Source organism: Neoarius graeffei, chromosome 19, assembly GCF_027579695.1.
Source record: "Neoarius graeffei isolate fNeoGra1 chromosome 19, fNeoGra1.pri, whole genome shotgun sequence".
NCBI lineage: Eukaryota > Metazoa > Chordata > Actinopteri > Siluriformes > Ariidae > Neoarius > Neoarius graeffei.
Window position 1 is genome coordinate 61468767 of NC_083587.1, and position 16402 is coordinate 61485168.

The 16402-nt window shown below is 40.6% G+C and overlaps 1 protein-coding gene across 1 annotated transcript in view; it reads left to right on the forward strand.

Moving 5' to 3' along the window:
• Positions 1-16402, forward strand: part of csmd3a (CUB and Sushi multiple domains 3a) — a 631117-nt gene that overhangs the window by 506402 nt on the left and 108313 nt on the right. Inside the window, exons 57-58 of the mRNA XM_060900611.1 lie at positions 8630-8812; positions 13523-13699. Coding sequence (XP_060756594.1) covers positions 8630-8812; positions 13523-13699 — 360 coding nt within the window. The remainder of the gene's footprint in view (positions 1-8629; positions 8813-13522; positions 13700-16402) is intronic.

The window sequence follows — 16402 nt, forward strand, 5'->3', positions numbered from 1 at the left end:
CGGGGTACACCCTGGACAAGTCGCCAGGTCATTACAGGGCTGACACATAGACACAGACAACCATTCACACTCACATTCACACCTACGGTCAATTTAGAGTCACCAGTTAACCTAACCTGCATGTCTTTGGACTGTGGGGGAAACCGGAGCACCCGGAGGAAACCCACGCGGACACGGGGAGAACATACAAACTCCGCACAGAAAGGCCCTTGCCGGCCCCGGGGCTCGAACCCGGACCTTCTTGCTGTGAGGCGACAGCGCTAACCACTACACCACCGTGCCACCCCAGGAAATTAATTACTTAGGTAAAAATTAATCAAGTGAAAGCATCTGAAAACAGCTTTGTCTTGAGCCTGGATTTAAAACTAACAACAGTAGGAGCATTTTTGAGATCATCTGGAAGTTGGTTCCAAAGCTTAGCAGCATAGCAACTAAAGGCTGCTTCACCACACTTCGTTTTGACAGCTGGTATTACTAGCAAGTTTTTCTCCTGTGATCTTAGAGACCTAGTTGGTGCATATAATTGAAACATATCCAGTAGGTAGCTGGGTCCCATCCCATTTAATGTTTTAAATAGAAGAAGTAGTGCTTTAAAGTCAATTCTATAGCTCACTGGGAGCCAGTGCAGAGACCTTAGGATTGGAGTGATATGGACTACCCTTTTTGTTCTTGTAAGAACCCTTGCTGCTGCATTTTGGATTAGTTGAAGCTCTTTGATGGTCTTTTTTGGAAGACCTGTGAAAAGGCTATTGCAGTAACCCTACTGGAGATGAAAGCATGAATAAGTTTTTCTAGATCATGTTTTGACATGAGACCCCTGAGTTTAGAAATGTTTTTTAGGTGATAGAATGCAGACTTTTTTTACCACTTTCATATGACTGTTGAAGTTAAGTTCGCTGTCAATAAGTACACCAAGGTTTTTGACAGTATCCTTTGCTTTAAGCCCCTTAGTTTCAAGAACAGTGGCAATCCTAAGCCTTTCCTCCTTTTTGCCAAATATTTCATAATATAAAGGATATCAACTTGAATTCTCTCTCCTCTAGCATTGACTCCCTCTTGGACATTCACAATTTAACCACCCCAGAAGAGCTGGTCTCACAGTACAACACTGGCCTTCACACCATCCTTAATTCCCTTGCTCCACTAAAAACCAGGTCTGTCTCCTTCTCCCATTCTGTTCCCTGGTTTACACCTGAACTTCGGCTCATGAAAGCCAAAGGCCGACAACTTGAGCGACTTTACAAGAAAACTGGACTATCTGTTCATAAAGACATGTACAACAATCATGTACTTCATTACAAGGACTGTATTGCTCAAGCCAAATCCAACTATTTCTCTGGTATAATCTGTTCTAATGGAGGTAACACCAAATCACTGTTTTCACTGCTCAAGAACTTCAGCCAACCCCAGACTCCCTACCACCTCACCTGTATTCACCTGCTTTCTGTAACTCCCTCATGTTATTCTTTGCTGAAAAAATCCAAACAATTCACCAGCATCTCGGTTCACAATCCACCCCCATCAGTTTACCTGAACTTCCTCACCCTCTCACTCCTTCTCCTCCTTCCAGCTTCCCACCGCCTCAGAAATCTCAGATCTTATCCATAAGTCTAAGTCATCCACATATCAGCTGGACCCCCTCCCTACTGTTCTTGTTAAAGATTGCCTTCCTTCTCTGGTTCATCTCATCTCTGCCATCATCCTTTCCTCTCTTTCCACTGGAACTGTTCCTACGTCCTTTAAGACTGCTGCAATAACACCAATATTGAAAAAACCCGGTGCAGATCCTACCAACTTCAATAACCTACGCCCTATCTCTAATCTACCCTTCATTTCCAAAATTCTTGAAAAAAGAGTAGCTAATCAACTCCACTTCCATCTGTCTCACAACAACCTGTATGAACAGTTTCAGTCTGGTTTCTGTCCCCTCCATAGCACAGAAACGGCTCTAATCAAAATCACCAATGATCTCCTCATGGCAGCTGATTCTGGTTTACTCACTATCCTCATCCTCCTTGACCTGAGTGCAGCCTTCAATACCATTTATCACTTCACCCTCTTCAATAGATTAGCATCCATTGGTATCACTCACATCCCCCTTGACTGGTTTAAATCTTATCTTTCCTGCCACACTCAGTTCATTCAGCTTAAATCTTTCACATTCCACCCTTCCCCTGTCACTTCAGGTGTGCCCCAGGGCTCTGTCCTGGGGCCCCTCCTTTTCATCATTTATCTCCTTCCCCTTGGCAACATCTTCTGTAAATATAATATCAGTTTCCACTGCTATGCGGATGACACCCAGCTCTACCTCTCCAGTAAACCCACTTCCAACCTCCCACCCTCCTCCCTTACTGACTGCCTAGCAGAAATAAAAACCTGGTTCTCCTCCAACTTCCTCAAACTAAATAGTGACAAAACTGAGGTTCTCCTCATTGGCACCAAATCGTCACTATCCAAAATTGACAGTTTTTCTCTTTATATTGACAATTGCTCTGTCTCCCCCTCCCCACAGGTTAAGAGTCTGGGTGTCATCCTCGACAGCACACTTTCCTTCCAATCCCACATTAATAACATTACGCAATATCAACCATCTCCGCCCCTCCCTTACTCCCCATGCCACTGCTATTCTTGTCCACAGCCTCGTCACTTCTCGTCTGGATTACTGCAACTCCCTCCTCTCTGGTCTCCCTCACAAATCTGTCCATAAGATCCAACTGGTCCAGAATTCAGCTGCCCGCATCATCACCAGAACCCCCTCCATCCACCACATCATGCCCATCCTGCAGCAGCTCCACTGGCTCCCAGTCAAGTTTCAAATTGAATTCAAAACCCTTCTGTTAACTTTCAAGGCCATCCACAACCTCGCTCCCCCATATCTGTCCGATCTCCTCCATGTTGCCACTCCCTCTCGTTCCCTCAGATCTTCTTCTTCCATCCACTTGACTGTCCCCTCCGCCTGTCTCACCACCATGGGGAGCAGAGCTTTCAGCCGCTCTGCTCCCTGGCTTCGGAACTCATTACCTCCCGAACTTAGAAATATCAACTCCCTTCCACATTTCAAATCCTCACTCAAAACACACCTGTTCAAACTTGCTTTTCAACTTTAATCACTGCACTGTCAAATTTTTAATTTTGAATTGTAACTTGTTTTAATGTTTTTTTTTCTTTTTGTAATTTTAATGTGTATTTTATGGTTTGTCTTTCATTTTTGTACGGTGTCCTTGGGTGCTAGAAAGGCGCCTTTAAATAAATTTTTTTATTATTATTATTATTATCTCATCTCATCATCTCTAGCCGCTTTATCCTTCTACAGGGTCGCAGGCAAGCTGGAGCCTATCCCAGCTGACTATGGGCGAAAGGCGGGGTACACCCTGGACAAGTCGCCAGGTCATCACAGGGCTGACACATAGACACAGACAACCATTCACACCTACGGTCAATTTAGAGTCACCAGTTAACCTAACCTGCATGTCTTTGGACTGTGGGGGAAACCGGAGCACCCGGAGGAAACCCACGCGGACACGGGGAGAACATGCAAACTCCACACAGAAAGGCCCTCGCCAGCCCCGGGGCTCGAACCCAGGACCTTCTTGCTGTGAGGCAACAGCGCTAATCACTACACCACCGTGCCGCCCATTATTATTATTATTATTATTATTATTATTATCCAGTGATGCTGTTGACGACAGAGATTATGCTATCATTTTACTATAATTACAATTGTACCACAGAATAAAACATTTTAAAATAATAATATTGTATAAATACAGCGCCCTCCACAATTATTGGCACCCCTGGTTAAGATGTGTTAAAAGCCTTAAAATAAATTCGATTTTTATTGCAGAAGTATAATCTCACACTGAAAATTGTAGAAAAATGTAACCCTTAACTCAAGTGAATTAAAAAAAAAATCCTTGACTAAGAAATCATTATTTTTCATAAAATCACCTGTTCCACAATTATAACAAGTCCTAGAAAATAAATGTAATTGAAGCATTTCTGTCATTTTTACTGTAGCTTATAAAGTTGATCAGAGTATCTAGGAACCTTTCATTAGTAATTCATCACATCCTGTTTCCCTGGGGTATAAATATGATGTGACACAGAGGTCTATTTCTCTTATCCACTCTTCAACATGGGAAAGACAAGAGAACACACCATTCAAGTAAGGCAGATGTGTGTCGACCTTCATAAGTCAGGCAATGGCTACAAGAAAATAGCCACTCGCCTACACCGGCCCATATCTACAGTCAGAGGAATCATCAAGAAGTTTAAAACAACTGGAACAGTGGCAAACAAGCCTGGACGAGGATGCAAGTTTATCTTGCCACCACGCACAGTGAGGAGGATGGTAAGAGAAGTAAAAAGTTCTCCAAAGCTCACTGTTAGAGAATTGCATCAAAGAGTAGCATCTTGGGGTCACAAAGTCTCCGTAACAACCATCAGGCGCTATCTACATGCCAACAAGCTGTTTGGGAGACATGCATGGAAAAAGCCTTTTCTCACTTACAAGCATAAATGTAAATGTCTGGAGTTCGCTAAGCAGTACTGGGACTTCAACTGCGACTGTGTGCTTTGGTCAGATGAGACCAAGATAGAGCTTTTTGGCAACAAACACTAATACATCATGAAAGATGAGTATGCGGAAAAGCACCTCATGCCCACTGTGAAGTATGGGGGAGGATCGGTGATGCTGTGGGCCTGTTTCTCTTCCAAAGGCCCCAGGAACCTTGTTAGGGTGCATGGCATCATGAACTCTTTTTGAAATACCAGGACATTTTAAATCAAAATCTGGTGGCCTCTGCCCGAAAGCTGAAGATGGGTCGTCACTGGATCTTTCAGTAAGATAATGACCCTAAACATGTGGCCAAATCTACACAAAAATGGTTCACCAGACACAAAATCAAGCTCCTCCCATGGCCATCTCAGACCCCAGACCTCAACCCAGTTGAAAACCTGTGGGGTGAGCTGAAGAGGAGAGTGCATAGGAGAGGAACCAGGACTCTGGATGATTTAGAGAGATTGTGCAAAGAGGAATGGTCGAATATCCCTCTCTCTGTATTCTCTCATCTTGTGAAATGTTATAGGAGAATATTAAGTGCTGTCTTGTTGGCAAAAGGGAGTTGTACAAAGTATTAACATCAGGGGTGCCAATAATTGTGGCACACATGATTTCATGTAAAAGAATGATTTCTTAATGTGGGATTTTTTTCCCACTGAATAAATGCACTTGAATTAAAGGTTGGATTTTTCTCTTTTTTTGCATTGTTGTCCTATATTATTTTTTTTAAATGAATTTATTAGAAGCCTAAGAACATATTTTAACAAGGGGTGCCAATAATTGTGGAGGGCGCTGTAGATAATAGAAATCCATCCATTCATTATCCGTAACCGCTTATCCTGTGCAGGGTCACAGGTAAGCTGGAGCCTATCCCAGCTGACTACGGGCGAAAGGCAGGGTACACCCTGGACAAGTCGCCAGGTCATCACAGGGCTGACACATAGACACAGACAACCATTCACACTCACATTCACACCTACGCTCAATTTAGAGTCACCAGTTATCCTAACCTGCATGTCTTTGGATTGTGGGGGAAACTGGAGCACCCGGAGGAAACCCACGCGGACACGGGGAGAACATGCAAACTCCACACAGAAAGGCCCCCGTCGGCCACTAGGCTTGAACCCAGAACCTTCTTGCTGTGAGGCGACAGTGCTAACCACTACACCAACATGCCACCTGTACTAGAAATTATTTTCATTTTTTTTAATCAATAATATGTATCTGTTCCAGTACTTTTGCCACATAGGGTTGAATATAAATACTTAAAAAATGGGAAAATTTGTTCAAATGGAACATAATAATAATAATAATAATAATAATAAGTGTTGCCAGGCAAAACAAACCTCGCCCGGTTGCATTTATGATGAATATGAAGGAAGATATCGCAAAAAAAAAAAAAAAAGGTACCTTATGGGTACATGTGGCTACTGCTTATAAATAAAATCATTTTCTGATCCCATGTCCATACAGTAACATTGCTTGTAAAACTGCATGCCCGATCGTCCCAGATGACTAAAGTCTGTGCAAGGACGAGTAAAACGTTAATGGTACTCGTCCGATCGGACGACAAAAGTAAGTGCTGGCAACCTAAACAACACAGGCAACCATTCCGTGGTGCACGTTTGAACTGTCAGTCCGGCAGTTGCATATTATTATTATTATTATTATGTAAAGTGAATCACGCATCATGACATCTGACTCCTCCTCAAAACAAAGTTCACCTGTGTCTATCGAAAATCTTGTTTTCCTGGACTGGTTCCTGTATAAAATTAATCCTACCAAAGGTCAGAGACATTGACTGTATGCTCACTCTGCGCTAAGAGAGCAGGGAACCAGTCTAAAGTAGCTCGTCTTGTTTCACGGGAAATGCATTAAAAAGTTTTATTCATCAACACAACAATATATAAAAGTACAAAATATTGTGAGGAAATCATTCAAATTTCCTTGTTTTTGGTTATAATTTGTCGAAGTACAAGTGTGTTCGAGTGTACTGGAAAAGCTCGGCTCAGAGGGGCCCACGTAATGACGTGCTTATACCAATTGGCTAAGGGCGACGAGGGTCAAGGACATCGTGTGCCAGCAGCGCGGTTGAAGAGGGCAGGTGTCAAACTCAGAACTTTTATATCACGATTGGAGTTAATAATAAACAATATCACTGAATGATGTTTCTTACCTCTAACCATATATATATATATATATATATATATATATATATATATATATATATATATATCGGAGTTTGCATGTTCTCCCCGTGTCCGCGTGGGTTTCCTCCGGGTGCTCCGGTTTCCCCCACAGTCCAAAGACATGCAGGTTAGGTTAACTGGTGACTCTAAATTGAGCGTAGGTGTGAATGTGAGTGTGAATGGTTGTCTGTGTCTATGTGTCAGCCCTGTGATGACCTGGCGACTTGTCCAGGGTGTACCCCGCCTTTCGCCCGTAGTCAGCTGGGATAGGCTCCAGCTTGCCTGCGACCCTGAACAGGATAAAGCGGCTAGAGATAATGAGATGAGATGAGATTATATATATATATATATATATATATATATATATATATATAAAATGTATTTATTTATTTATTATTTTTGATGGTTTCATATATTTCGTCATGATATTTTTATTTTCTAAACATTTATCAACATACTGCCATTGTGGCACGGGAGCCTGTGATTGGTGGACAGCCGACAAAGGGCGTCTCCCATTAGTTGTAAATCATGACATAAAAATCATAAACACATACGGGACCCGCTGATTGGCTGTTCACATACTGAAGCCAAGCGGAGATGTCCGGCATCTGTTGCTGTTGTCCGAAGAAAACTCCAGCTGAAAAATCTCTACTACTGGATGACTTGGACGGTCTTAGTCAGGAAGAAACGAAGAAAAAAAATCAACTGCATTCTGTTCTCTCCAAAATAAAATAAAGCTCTGGGCAAGTTGAATTGTTTTTTGGGCGAGTATGTTTTGGGTGCTGCTTGCCCATTGGGTAAGTCAGGCTGGGAGATTTTTTTTTGAAGATTGAGTAAATATAGCATATATATTTACTCTATGAGGCAGTAGCCACAAAAATGAAGCGTGAAAACGAACAATTTAAAAATCACAGAAGTAAAATATACCAAGTGTCTGTACTTTATATTATTCTACTCTTACCTCTTACAGTTTTCGAAAGAAACCTCCGAACCGAGGCTGACACACACACGCTGCCGCCATGACCCAAACTCTTATTTCCCGGAAATGGCCTGGCGCTAGAGCTCAGTGGAACACACTTTCCCTCTGTAATAAGTATAAACATGTCTGAAAGCGATTTCTTTAGTCTTGTCGATTTATTTTGAATGGTGAACTGAGTTGTATACACTCACCGGCCATTTTAATCCGAACGCGTGTATATGCATGCGCAGTACACAATCGTTACACTCTTAGAGTCTTACAGCATGATGACGTAGTGGCTAGCGCCTCTATATGAGGCAGTAGCCACAACAAAAACAATTTTGACCTTTTTGGTGACCTTGACCGGATGACCCTCAAAATAATAGAGGTTCTGTTTGAGACCAATGCTCATCTATCCTGAAAGTTTCATGAAGATTGATTCAGCTGTTTTCCCATAATATTGTTAACAAAAAAACAAAGAAACCCGACTGAAAATAATACCTTGCCTCCTGGTGGACTCCATCCCGGGTGAGGTAATAATAATAATGAACTAAGGACTTGCTGTGTGAATTATTTTTTTTTCTCATTTTATTATTAAGTGCCAATTATTCTAGTATAAATTAGTTCCAGTACCAGATTTATCAGCTGTCTGAATAATATAATATGATACAGTATATTATCTCCAAAAGCCTCTCTTGGGGATTCTCCAGGTGTGTGCAGGTGTGTGTGCAGGTCAAAATTGAGCTAAACATTCTCCTTTTAATATAAATATGACTTTAAAGAGAGATGAGTGCGTGAAGAATCTTTGTGGAACAACATACAGTATATTCTATAAAATAGGACACCTATGAAGCGTGCACATGTGTATATGATGAATGGGCAGGGTAACATGTGGATGTGTGTGTGTGTTTGGGTGTGTAGGTGAGGTCGCAGGTGAGTGCGGTGACCCAGGAACACCAGCTCACGCCACACGGGAAGAAGGAACCTTTCATCAGCGTGTTAAATTCCGCTTCACCTGCGCCACGGGCCACATGCTGTATGGCTCAGCCGAGCGCATCTGCTTTCCCAATGGCACCTGGTCAGGAAAACAGCCCATCTGCAAACGTAAGACCATCTCCTCTCTCTCTCTCTCTCTCTCTCTCTCTCTCTCCCTCTCTCTCTCTCTCTCTCTCTCTCTCGGTTTTAAAGAATATTCTTCTTATATCACATGACACGATGGTCCACAAATACGTTGAAATATATTTCAGTGGTCCACAAATTTGAAAAAGAAAAACAGAAATGAAGCTGTTTGATTTCAAAAACGAGACGCATGTAAATCACAGATTTACATATATGAATTGCAAATTAGCGTACCCTGCTTAGAATATTCCTCCAACATTTTTTTCATCCATAAATTAAAGTCCGTGTGCAACAGAACATCAGTAATTAGTCTGAGAGACAGATTGTATGGTACCACACAAGAACTCCCATCATCCCCTGCTCGTATATATGACAGGACCTCATATATTTAAAATTATGATTAATTGAAAATCGTTGTGGCACCAGGTATTTAACTGAGCTGGCAATGCATCTTTTGGTGGCAGGGCAGATTAACTAATTAAGAGAAGCACTAATTACAGCTATTTTAGTGACCATTTGAACTGCTTTGGTTGTCAATTTTGAAAGTGATCTAATGGGAGCACACCATCCTACTGTGCCTAATTAATCTACCCATGTTCCTGTCAGCAAAAAAAAAATGGAGGATCTGAGGTATTTTGGATATTAGCATGTGTGGAAATTCCCACATGCTAATATCCAGTTAGAGGGAATCATTTTAATGATTTTTGGTGTAAATTTACAGCATTTTGTAGATAAGCTTTTCCAGAGCAACTAGAAAAGTGCCTTTTTGAATGTGCTTATGGTACAGATGCCAGTTCTAGCATAAATAGGGTATGGTTTAGGAATGGCACAAAAAATTTGAAACCCTGTCAGAGAGGGGTTAGTGTGAGAGGTGGTACAGCAGAGAGAAAAGGACTCGTACTAGTTCTTTTTTTTTCTTGCACTGAAAAAAATATTGGTACACAAGTTTGTGGTTATCTATCCAGATCCATTATGTGAAGTTGAAAAAGCAAATAAAAACCTGAATGGAGAAGTCCAAAACTTAGACCTAAATATCACCAAAAAACTACATCTTACTTAATTTGGCTGAGGCTTTGAACCAGAGTAGGTCAGTAGTTGAGGGTCAAGGGTCATGCTCAAGGACCCAACAGAGGCTGCTTGGTGGTGCTTGGATTTGAATTCATGACCTTCTGATCTGAAGCCTTAAAAATCAAGCTACCACTGGGCTCAAGTAGACAAAAGTCTAAGGTGAAAACATTAGACTACTGAGAATGATGAGAGATGAAAAAGCAAAAGCTAACTTAGGGGATGTAATACCCTTACGACTGAAATCAAGAAAACCTTTCTATAGCTCCCAAAAAGACAATTTTAACATCAAAGAGGCCTGGAAAGAAGAATGGAGGGAACACCCCCCTACAGGCGGTGACCTAGTCACTGACCCCACTGAACCACTGCCTGGTTTTAACCATTTTACCAGAAAGCAGTGGACACAAGCCAACAGGCTACGGTTACGGCATGGCAGAAGAGCAGCCACCCTGCACCACTGGAGCTACCGTGACTCCCCCACATGCCCAGCATGTGGTATTTCCCCACAAGACACAGACCACCTAGTGTTGCACTGTCCAGTCATGGCAGTACCTGGGGAGTACAGGATGATCCACCAAACTGGCCAAAGTTGAATTGATTGGATTGCAAACAAATTTGGAGGTGTGAGAAAAAAACAAATACAACTCCTACTAGGGGATGCAGTGAGATGGGGAAGCCATAACCTAATGGTTAGAGAAGCAGCTTTGGGACCAAAAGGTTGCCAGTCCAATTCCCTGGACCAGCACTTAACCCTCAACTGCTCCCCAGGCTGCCCACTGCTGTAGATATGTCAGTGTTTTGTTGTGCATCCCTCTGGATAAGCGCGTCTGCTAAATGGCTGAAATATAATGAGATAGTCTGAACATACTCATGGCCACAGAGAACATTCAAATATTGGTGTTTGGACAAATGAATAAATGAAAGAACTTCTCAATTGAGTGGATGAAAGCAACATAGGATGCAGTCTGTGGATGCAGACCCTACAAAGGGAGTAGGGAGTAGGACAGCATGTTGGATGCAGGATAGAACACAAAGGGAAGTGGGAAAAATGAAACATGCAGCCTGTAACTTTAGAACAAGAGACAGATTCCTAAACCAAACACACTATGAGGATGATGATCAGTGGGTGTGACCAGTGTAGGAATGAGTGAAATGGGCTGAAGAGGGTCCCATCAAATTGTTACTCTCCCAACTTACCCTGTTTCAGTTCTGTTTTTAGCACAACCTTGTAGTCTTGCTCTCATTACTTGCCCTGAGAGGAACCCCAAACACCATCTTCAGGTTTGCTCCATTAATGTTTTAGTGCAAGTCAAGTTTGCTTGATGACCCCTTGAAGAGCCAAGGGATTGAGTCAACATAGGAGTAGAACTTGCTCAAAAATAATCAGGATCTGAAGCTATTTCATTTTAGGATGTGGAAAAAGTGCTTGTTATCAAAGGCAAATGTACTCCTATTGTAAAACCTGTTCATTGCCGTTCCTTACTTCCTTTGTTCAGCAAGTGGCCACTTGTGCAAGTTGGTAAAGGCAAGTTGTAGTATTGTAGTACTTGAGACCGGTCTCAAAACCACTTCATGAAGGTCTCGGAATCAACCACATTTTTACTCGGTCTTATCTCAGTCTGGGACAAGGAGGACTCAGGATTTTATTTCAAGAACAATCAAGACGACAACTGCAGGGATCTCATTAAATTGCCTATGCATTGTCTGATTTATTTGTTTACATCATTATTGTGATTGGATGTGAAACTTCCTGCTTCAAATGCAACCAATAGCATCACTCATTGCTAATTCGAAATGTTCGTTACTGTTAACGGCCATTACCCCTCCCCGCTCCTTCATACCCACTGATCTGGTCCTGGTCTTGACTCAGTCTCACCCTGACTTGGTCTTGGTCTTGACTTGGTCTCAACCCCTCAAAGTCTTGATCTTGTCTTGGTCTCGATGCACTCTGGTCTTGGTCATGGCTTGGTCTTGGTTTAGGTGGTCTTGATTACACCAGCAAGTTGTCAAGGGAATCTTAATGATGGGAAAAAGCAAAGAAGCAAGGTATCTCTGTCTGAAACAGTGCCCTAATCTCTATTCCCTACAAAGTGCAACATGCACTGTGTTGTGACGTGACTCAAGTACATCATTTGGACAAAATACTACATTGTGGTACATTGTCAGATCTCAGGAGTGCACCAGAGATTCTACCTTATACTTCCAGATATGATTATAAAATGGCAGGACTTATTAACTCAGACACTGTATTGTGGATGGAGTGTGGCTTTTAGACATACTAACACCTAATGACTAACATCTGATACTGATTTATTCAAACAGTACACAGTACTATGTATTATCATTTTAATGCTTGTACGGAAGCGTGATGGGGCATTACGCTGTGAAGCTGATTTTCTCAAATTGTATTATAAAGGTAGTGGATTTTTTTTTTTTTTTGCCTTTGCTGTCCATAAAGTCTTTTTCTGGTTCTGACGCAGATTTACACATTGTTAACCTGAGGGTTATGAACTCTCTGGAGCCTACACATTTTTGCTACATGACTTTGATCCAGCAGTGTGTCACGCATTAAATCCTATCATACCCTGGGAGATTTCCTGACACATTTAAACCCTACAATTTAACACTCATGCTCTGTTCACTATGTAGCAATAAATCTCTCAGGATAATAAAGTATAAAGTCTTTTACAATTTCATAGTGGTTTTTTTAATACCCTATATCATACATCTATACTGCTTGCTGCTCTTTGCGTAAAATGACCTGATAATTAACTCTGGAATTTGAGTTTGAATTTAAATACGAAAAGGTAAAAGGTATAAGATCCACTTTTAATAAAAATAAAATGGATGAGAGTTAAGGTTTGAGTCACTCAACCTCATAATAAGCGACTGGATTAAATTTTGATGAAAAAGTGAATTTAATAAGACTGGTTAACCTGAAATGGTGTGTTTCTCCCAAAAGATTCCTGAAATTCGAAATTACTTGATTGATATTTATCCTGAAATTGTTATTTGGTTTAAATGGAAGCAGATGCTTTTGATAATTATGCTGTAATTGCAACCTGATGAAGCTGTTCTACAAACACACTGCTAATATTATTCTCTCTCTCTCTTTTTTCTTTCTCTCCCTTTTGCTGTCATTCTATGAAAGTTTCACTCTCTCCCTGACTCATTGCTGTGTTTCTGTATAAAACTCTCAGTGGTTTCCTCAATCCATCTGTTTTCCTTCTATATCTCTCCATCTCTCTCACATACATACATGCGCTCTCATTTATTTCTATATAAATCTGTTTTCTATCTCCATTTATATTCATTTCTCTCTCCGAGTCTTGCTCTCGTTCTCTGCCCCTCCCTCTCTCTCTCGCCCTGCTTTCCTAACACTCTCTACCAATCTTTCCATCTGTCTTGTTTTCTATCTCTCTATGTGTTCCTTTCTCCGTCTCTCTCTCTCTCTCTCTCTCTCTCTAATTCCAAATTCACACACAACCATACATGCAGTGAAATGCTTTCTATGACTGTAGAATGTACGTAGGCCAGAATTTACTTGTATACAAGTAGAAAAGGAAAAATAGAAAAATATAACAATATAAAATATAACATAAGGCCATTTATCTCTCCCTCTCTCTTTAGCGGTTCAGTGTGGTAACCCAGGCAGTCCAGCTAATGGCCGTGTCTCCCATGCGAACTCCATGTCTTTCTCTCATTCTGTTGTTTATTCCTGCTCTGATGGTTATCGTCTCTCCGGTATGGCCTCAAGGGTCTGCCTGCCCAACGCCACCTGGTCCGGCTCCGAACCCAACTGCACATGTAAGTGTGTGTGTGTGTGTGTGTGAGATAGAATTTTCCATTCACACCCATACATAATTTCCTGCACCGCAGCATCTGTCCATCCATGCAAGTTCACCAGCTAGCTAATGACAATGCACTGCAAAATATTGGCATGCGAAATAACTTTCTCAAATATTCATATCATAAAATTTCATTTTTTATGCTGTCTATCACTGATTCTTTGAACTATAAACAGTATTTATGGAAATACTTAAGTATATAAATGTTCTCCTTATGCTTGGAGGCCTTGCTGATGGACAACGTGTCCATATTGGGAGTGTAAATACTGTAAGACAATCCCTGTGTCTGAAATCACTCGCTCATTCACTACTCCCTACTCACTATCTCGGGAATTCTATATAGAGGACAATATAGTGAGCTCATTGGTAAAATGGACAAAAAAAAAAACTTTCGGATACGACTCCACCATGCCGTTATTTACGTCATTACTGTCGCACAGTTAAAACGTGCCAGATCAGTCGGCTGATGGGTTTTCAAAATGTTAAATGCACGCGTGTGTTTTTGTGATAAATCCATATTATACTGAGCGTAATTCCTACATTAATGAATACAAAGTACTTTGTGTCTGCTGCAACTTTCAGTTCTTTTAAATAAAGCTGAATACTTTCTTTCTTCCTTGCCTTTTATTCAATCAAATTTGTGGCTTTTGATTAATTCCTCACTCTGCACTCTAACGTTTATTCTGTTCTCTGCCATTTTTCTTTCAGCGTGACTGCAATGCATGATGATATTGCTTGGTTCGTGACCATCAGTTGTCCACTACTTTTCACAATGTATTGTGGAATACTATAATTTCACTCTGTATAGGGTGTAATAATTCTCACTATACATCCGGACAGCACTACAAAACGGCGACCTCACTAGGCTATATAGTCCACTATATAGTGAGTAGTGAGTGATTTTGGACACAGCGAATGTTTGATCAGTCATTTTAAGACTCTTATCTTGTAACACTCTCAGAAAATAAATATTTTTATTTTTTTCGCGGTCCGGTTTCCATCAAAGCTTGCGCTCTGATTGGCTGGCGAGCGGGTCCGTATCCTACGGTACGGACCCCAGTTACGTACCTCTGGAGACTCTCTCATTCACAACAACAACAAACATAGTAGCATTTTTTTGTCAACATTTATCTTTTTTTTTATAAGATTATCAAAAATCTTGTAAATTTTTGCCAGCATTTCTCAGGAGAATAGCATTAATTTTACAGCATGGATAGCGATAACGACAGTCTTCACAGTGAAAGCAGGTTTTACTACCCTGAGGAAGAAGAAATAAAAGAAAACATTTCAGGAGAAAGCTAAAAACCTGTAACTGTTGCTAACACTGAGCAAAAACATGACTGAATCCTGAATGACTCAATTTTGTATAAATAGGGGACTACATAGGCGGCAACATAGACATCCAAATACATAGACGGAGCATCCAATGTAAATTCTAAAAGCGCTGACGAGACGCGGGGCCGCCATCTTGGAGCGGTGATCCGCTGCACTCAGTGTAATTCTAAATACATTAGATATAAACAGCTTAACGTTTTTCTATCGGCTACAACCACCAATCTGTTGCAAATAAAATGCGGTTTTAACAATCTAAATCCATTATAATGATTCAAATGTGTGTATGTTTTCTTTAAATAGATTGTTAAGAACATATCAAAGGGGAAATTAATGATGTCAGTGAATTTATAAGAGATGGCGAAGTGTAATCTTGTAGCATTTCCTCTACTGTTATTTACAGGTTACTTTAACCGACAAACTTTTTTTTTTTGAAACCGTGAAAAATTTGACAGGTTAACGTAGGTTAACAGCCCTACCCCTGACACAATCTAGACTGTACATTTATACACTTTGGCGTTCACAATCATCATAATTTCTTCATCATTTATTTCGACTTTATCATATTTAATTTCATTCATGTCTATTATTGTCATACTCTTATGTATCAGACTAGTGCTACCTGATGACAATTTAAGTCTCTTAGCTCCTTCTCTTAGCTCCTTCTCAGCTCTGGTAATATACTATTTTAAAAAAACAACAAATAGTACAGTAATGTTAAATCTTACTTGTGAAAAGTAATCCCCCTGCTTCTGTTTGAAACGGTTCGCTCATTTGAGCAGGAGTACGCTGAGCACCAGCCTGGCATCTTGTCTCTTGTCTTCTTCTTCAGTCGTGCAGTAATAGACGGTACTTTTTTTTTATTATTTCCCAAAACATTCAAAATACAAACAAATAGAGCACCATATATATACAGATCCAAAAACATAAAAAGAGTAAAACACACACATAGCAATAAAGTAAAAAATATGAACAAGAAAGGGGTTACTTAACTATCTTTACATATGTTAATCGAGTAAATCAAAGTCATCCAAAAAAGATATAAAATAACCAACATCCTTATTTTCAACTAACTTTAGAGATTTGGCAAAAAGCTTGAGGTCATTCTTCCAGTGTGTAACATAAGGTTTAGTTTTAAAAAAACAACATTTGTGAATAAAGTGTTTACCTAAAAGTAGTAAATTATTAATACCATATTCAATTTTGTTATTATTTAAAAACACTCCAAATTTAATTTCTTTAATGGATAAAGGGGCAAACTGAATCCCCCTAGACTAATAGACGGTACCTTGATATCTCGCGCTTTCTCACCACTCCAAGATGGCGACCG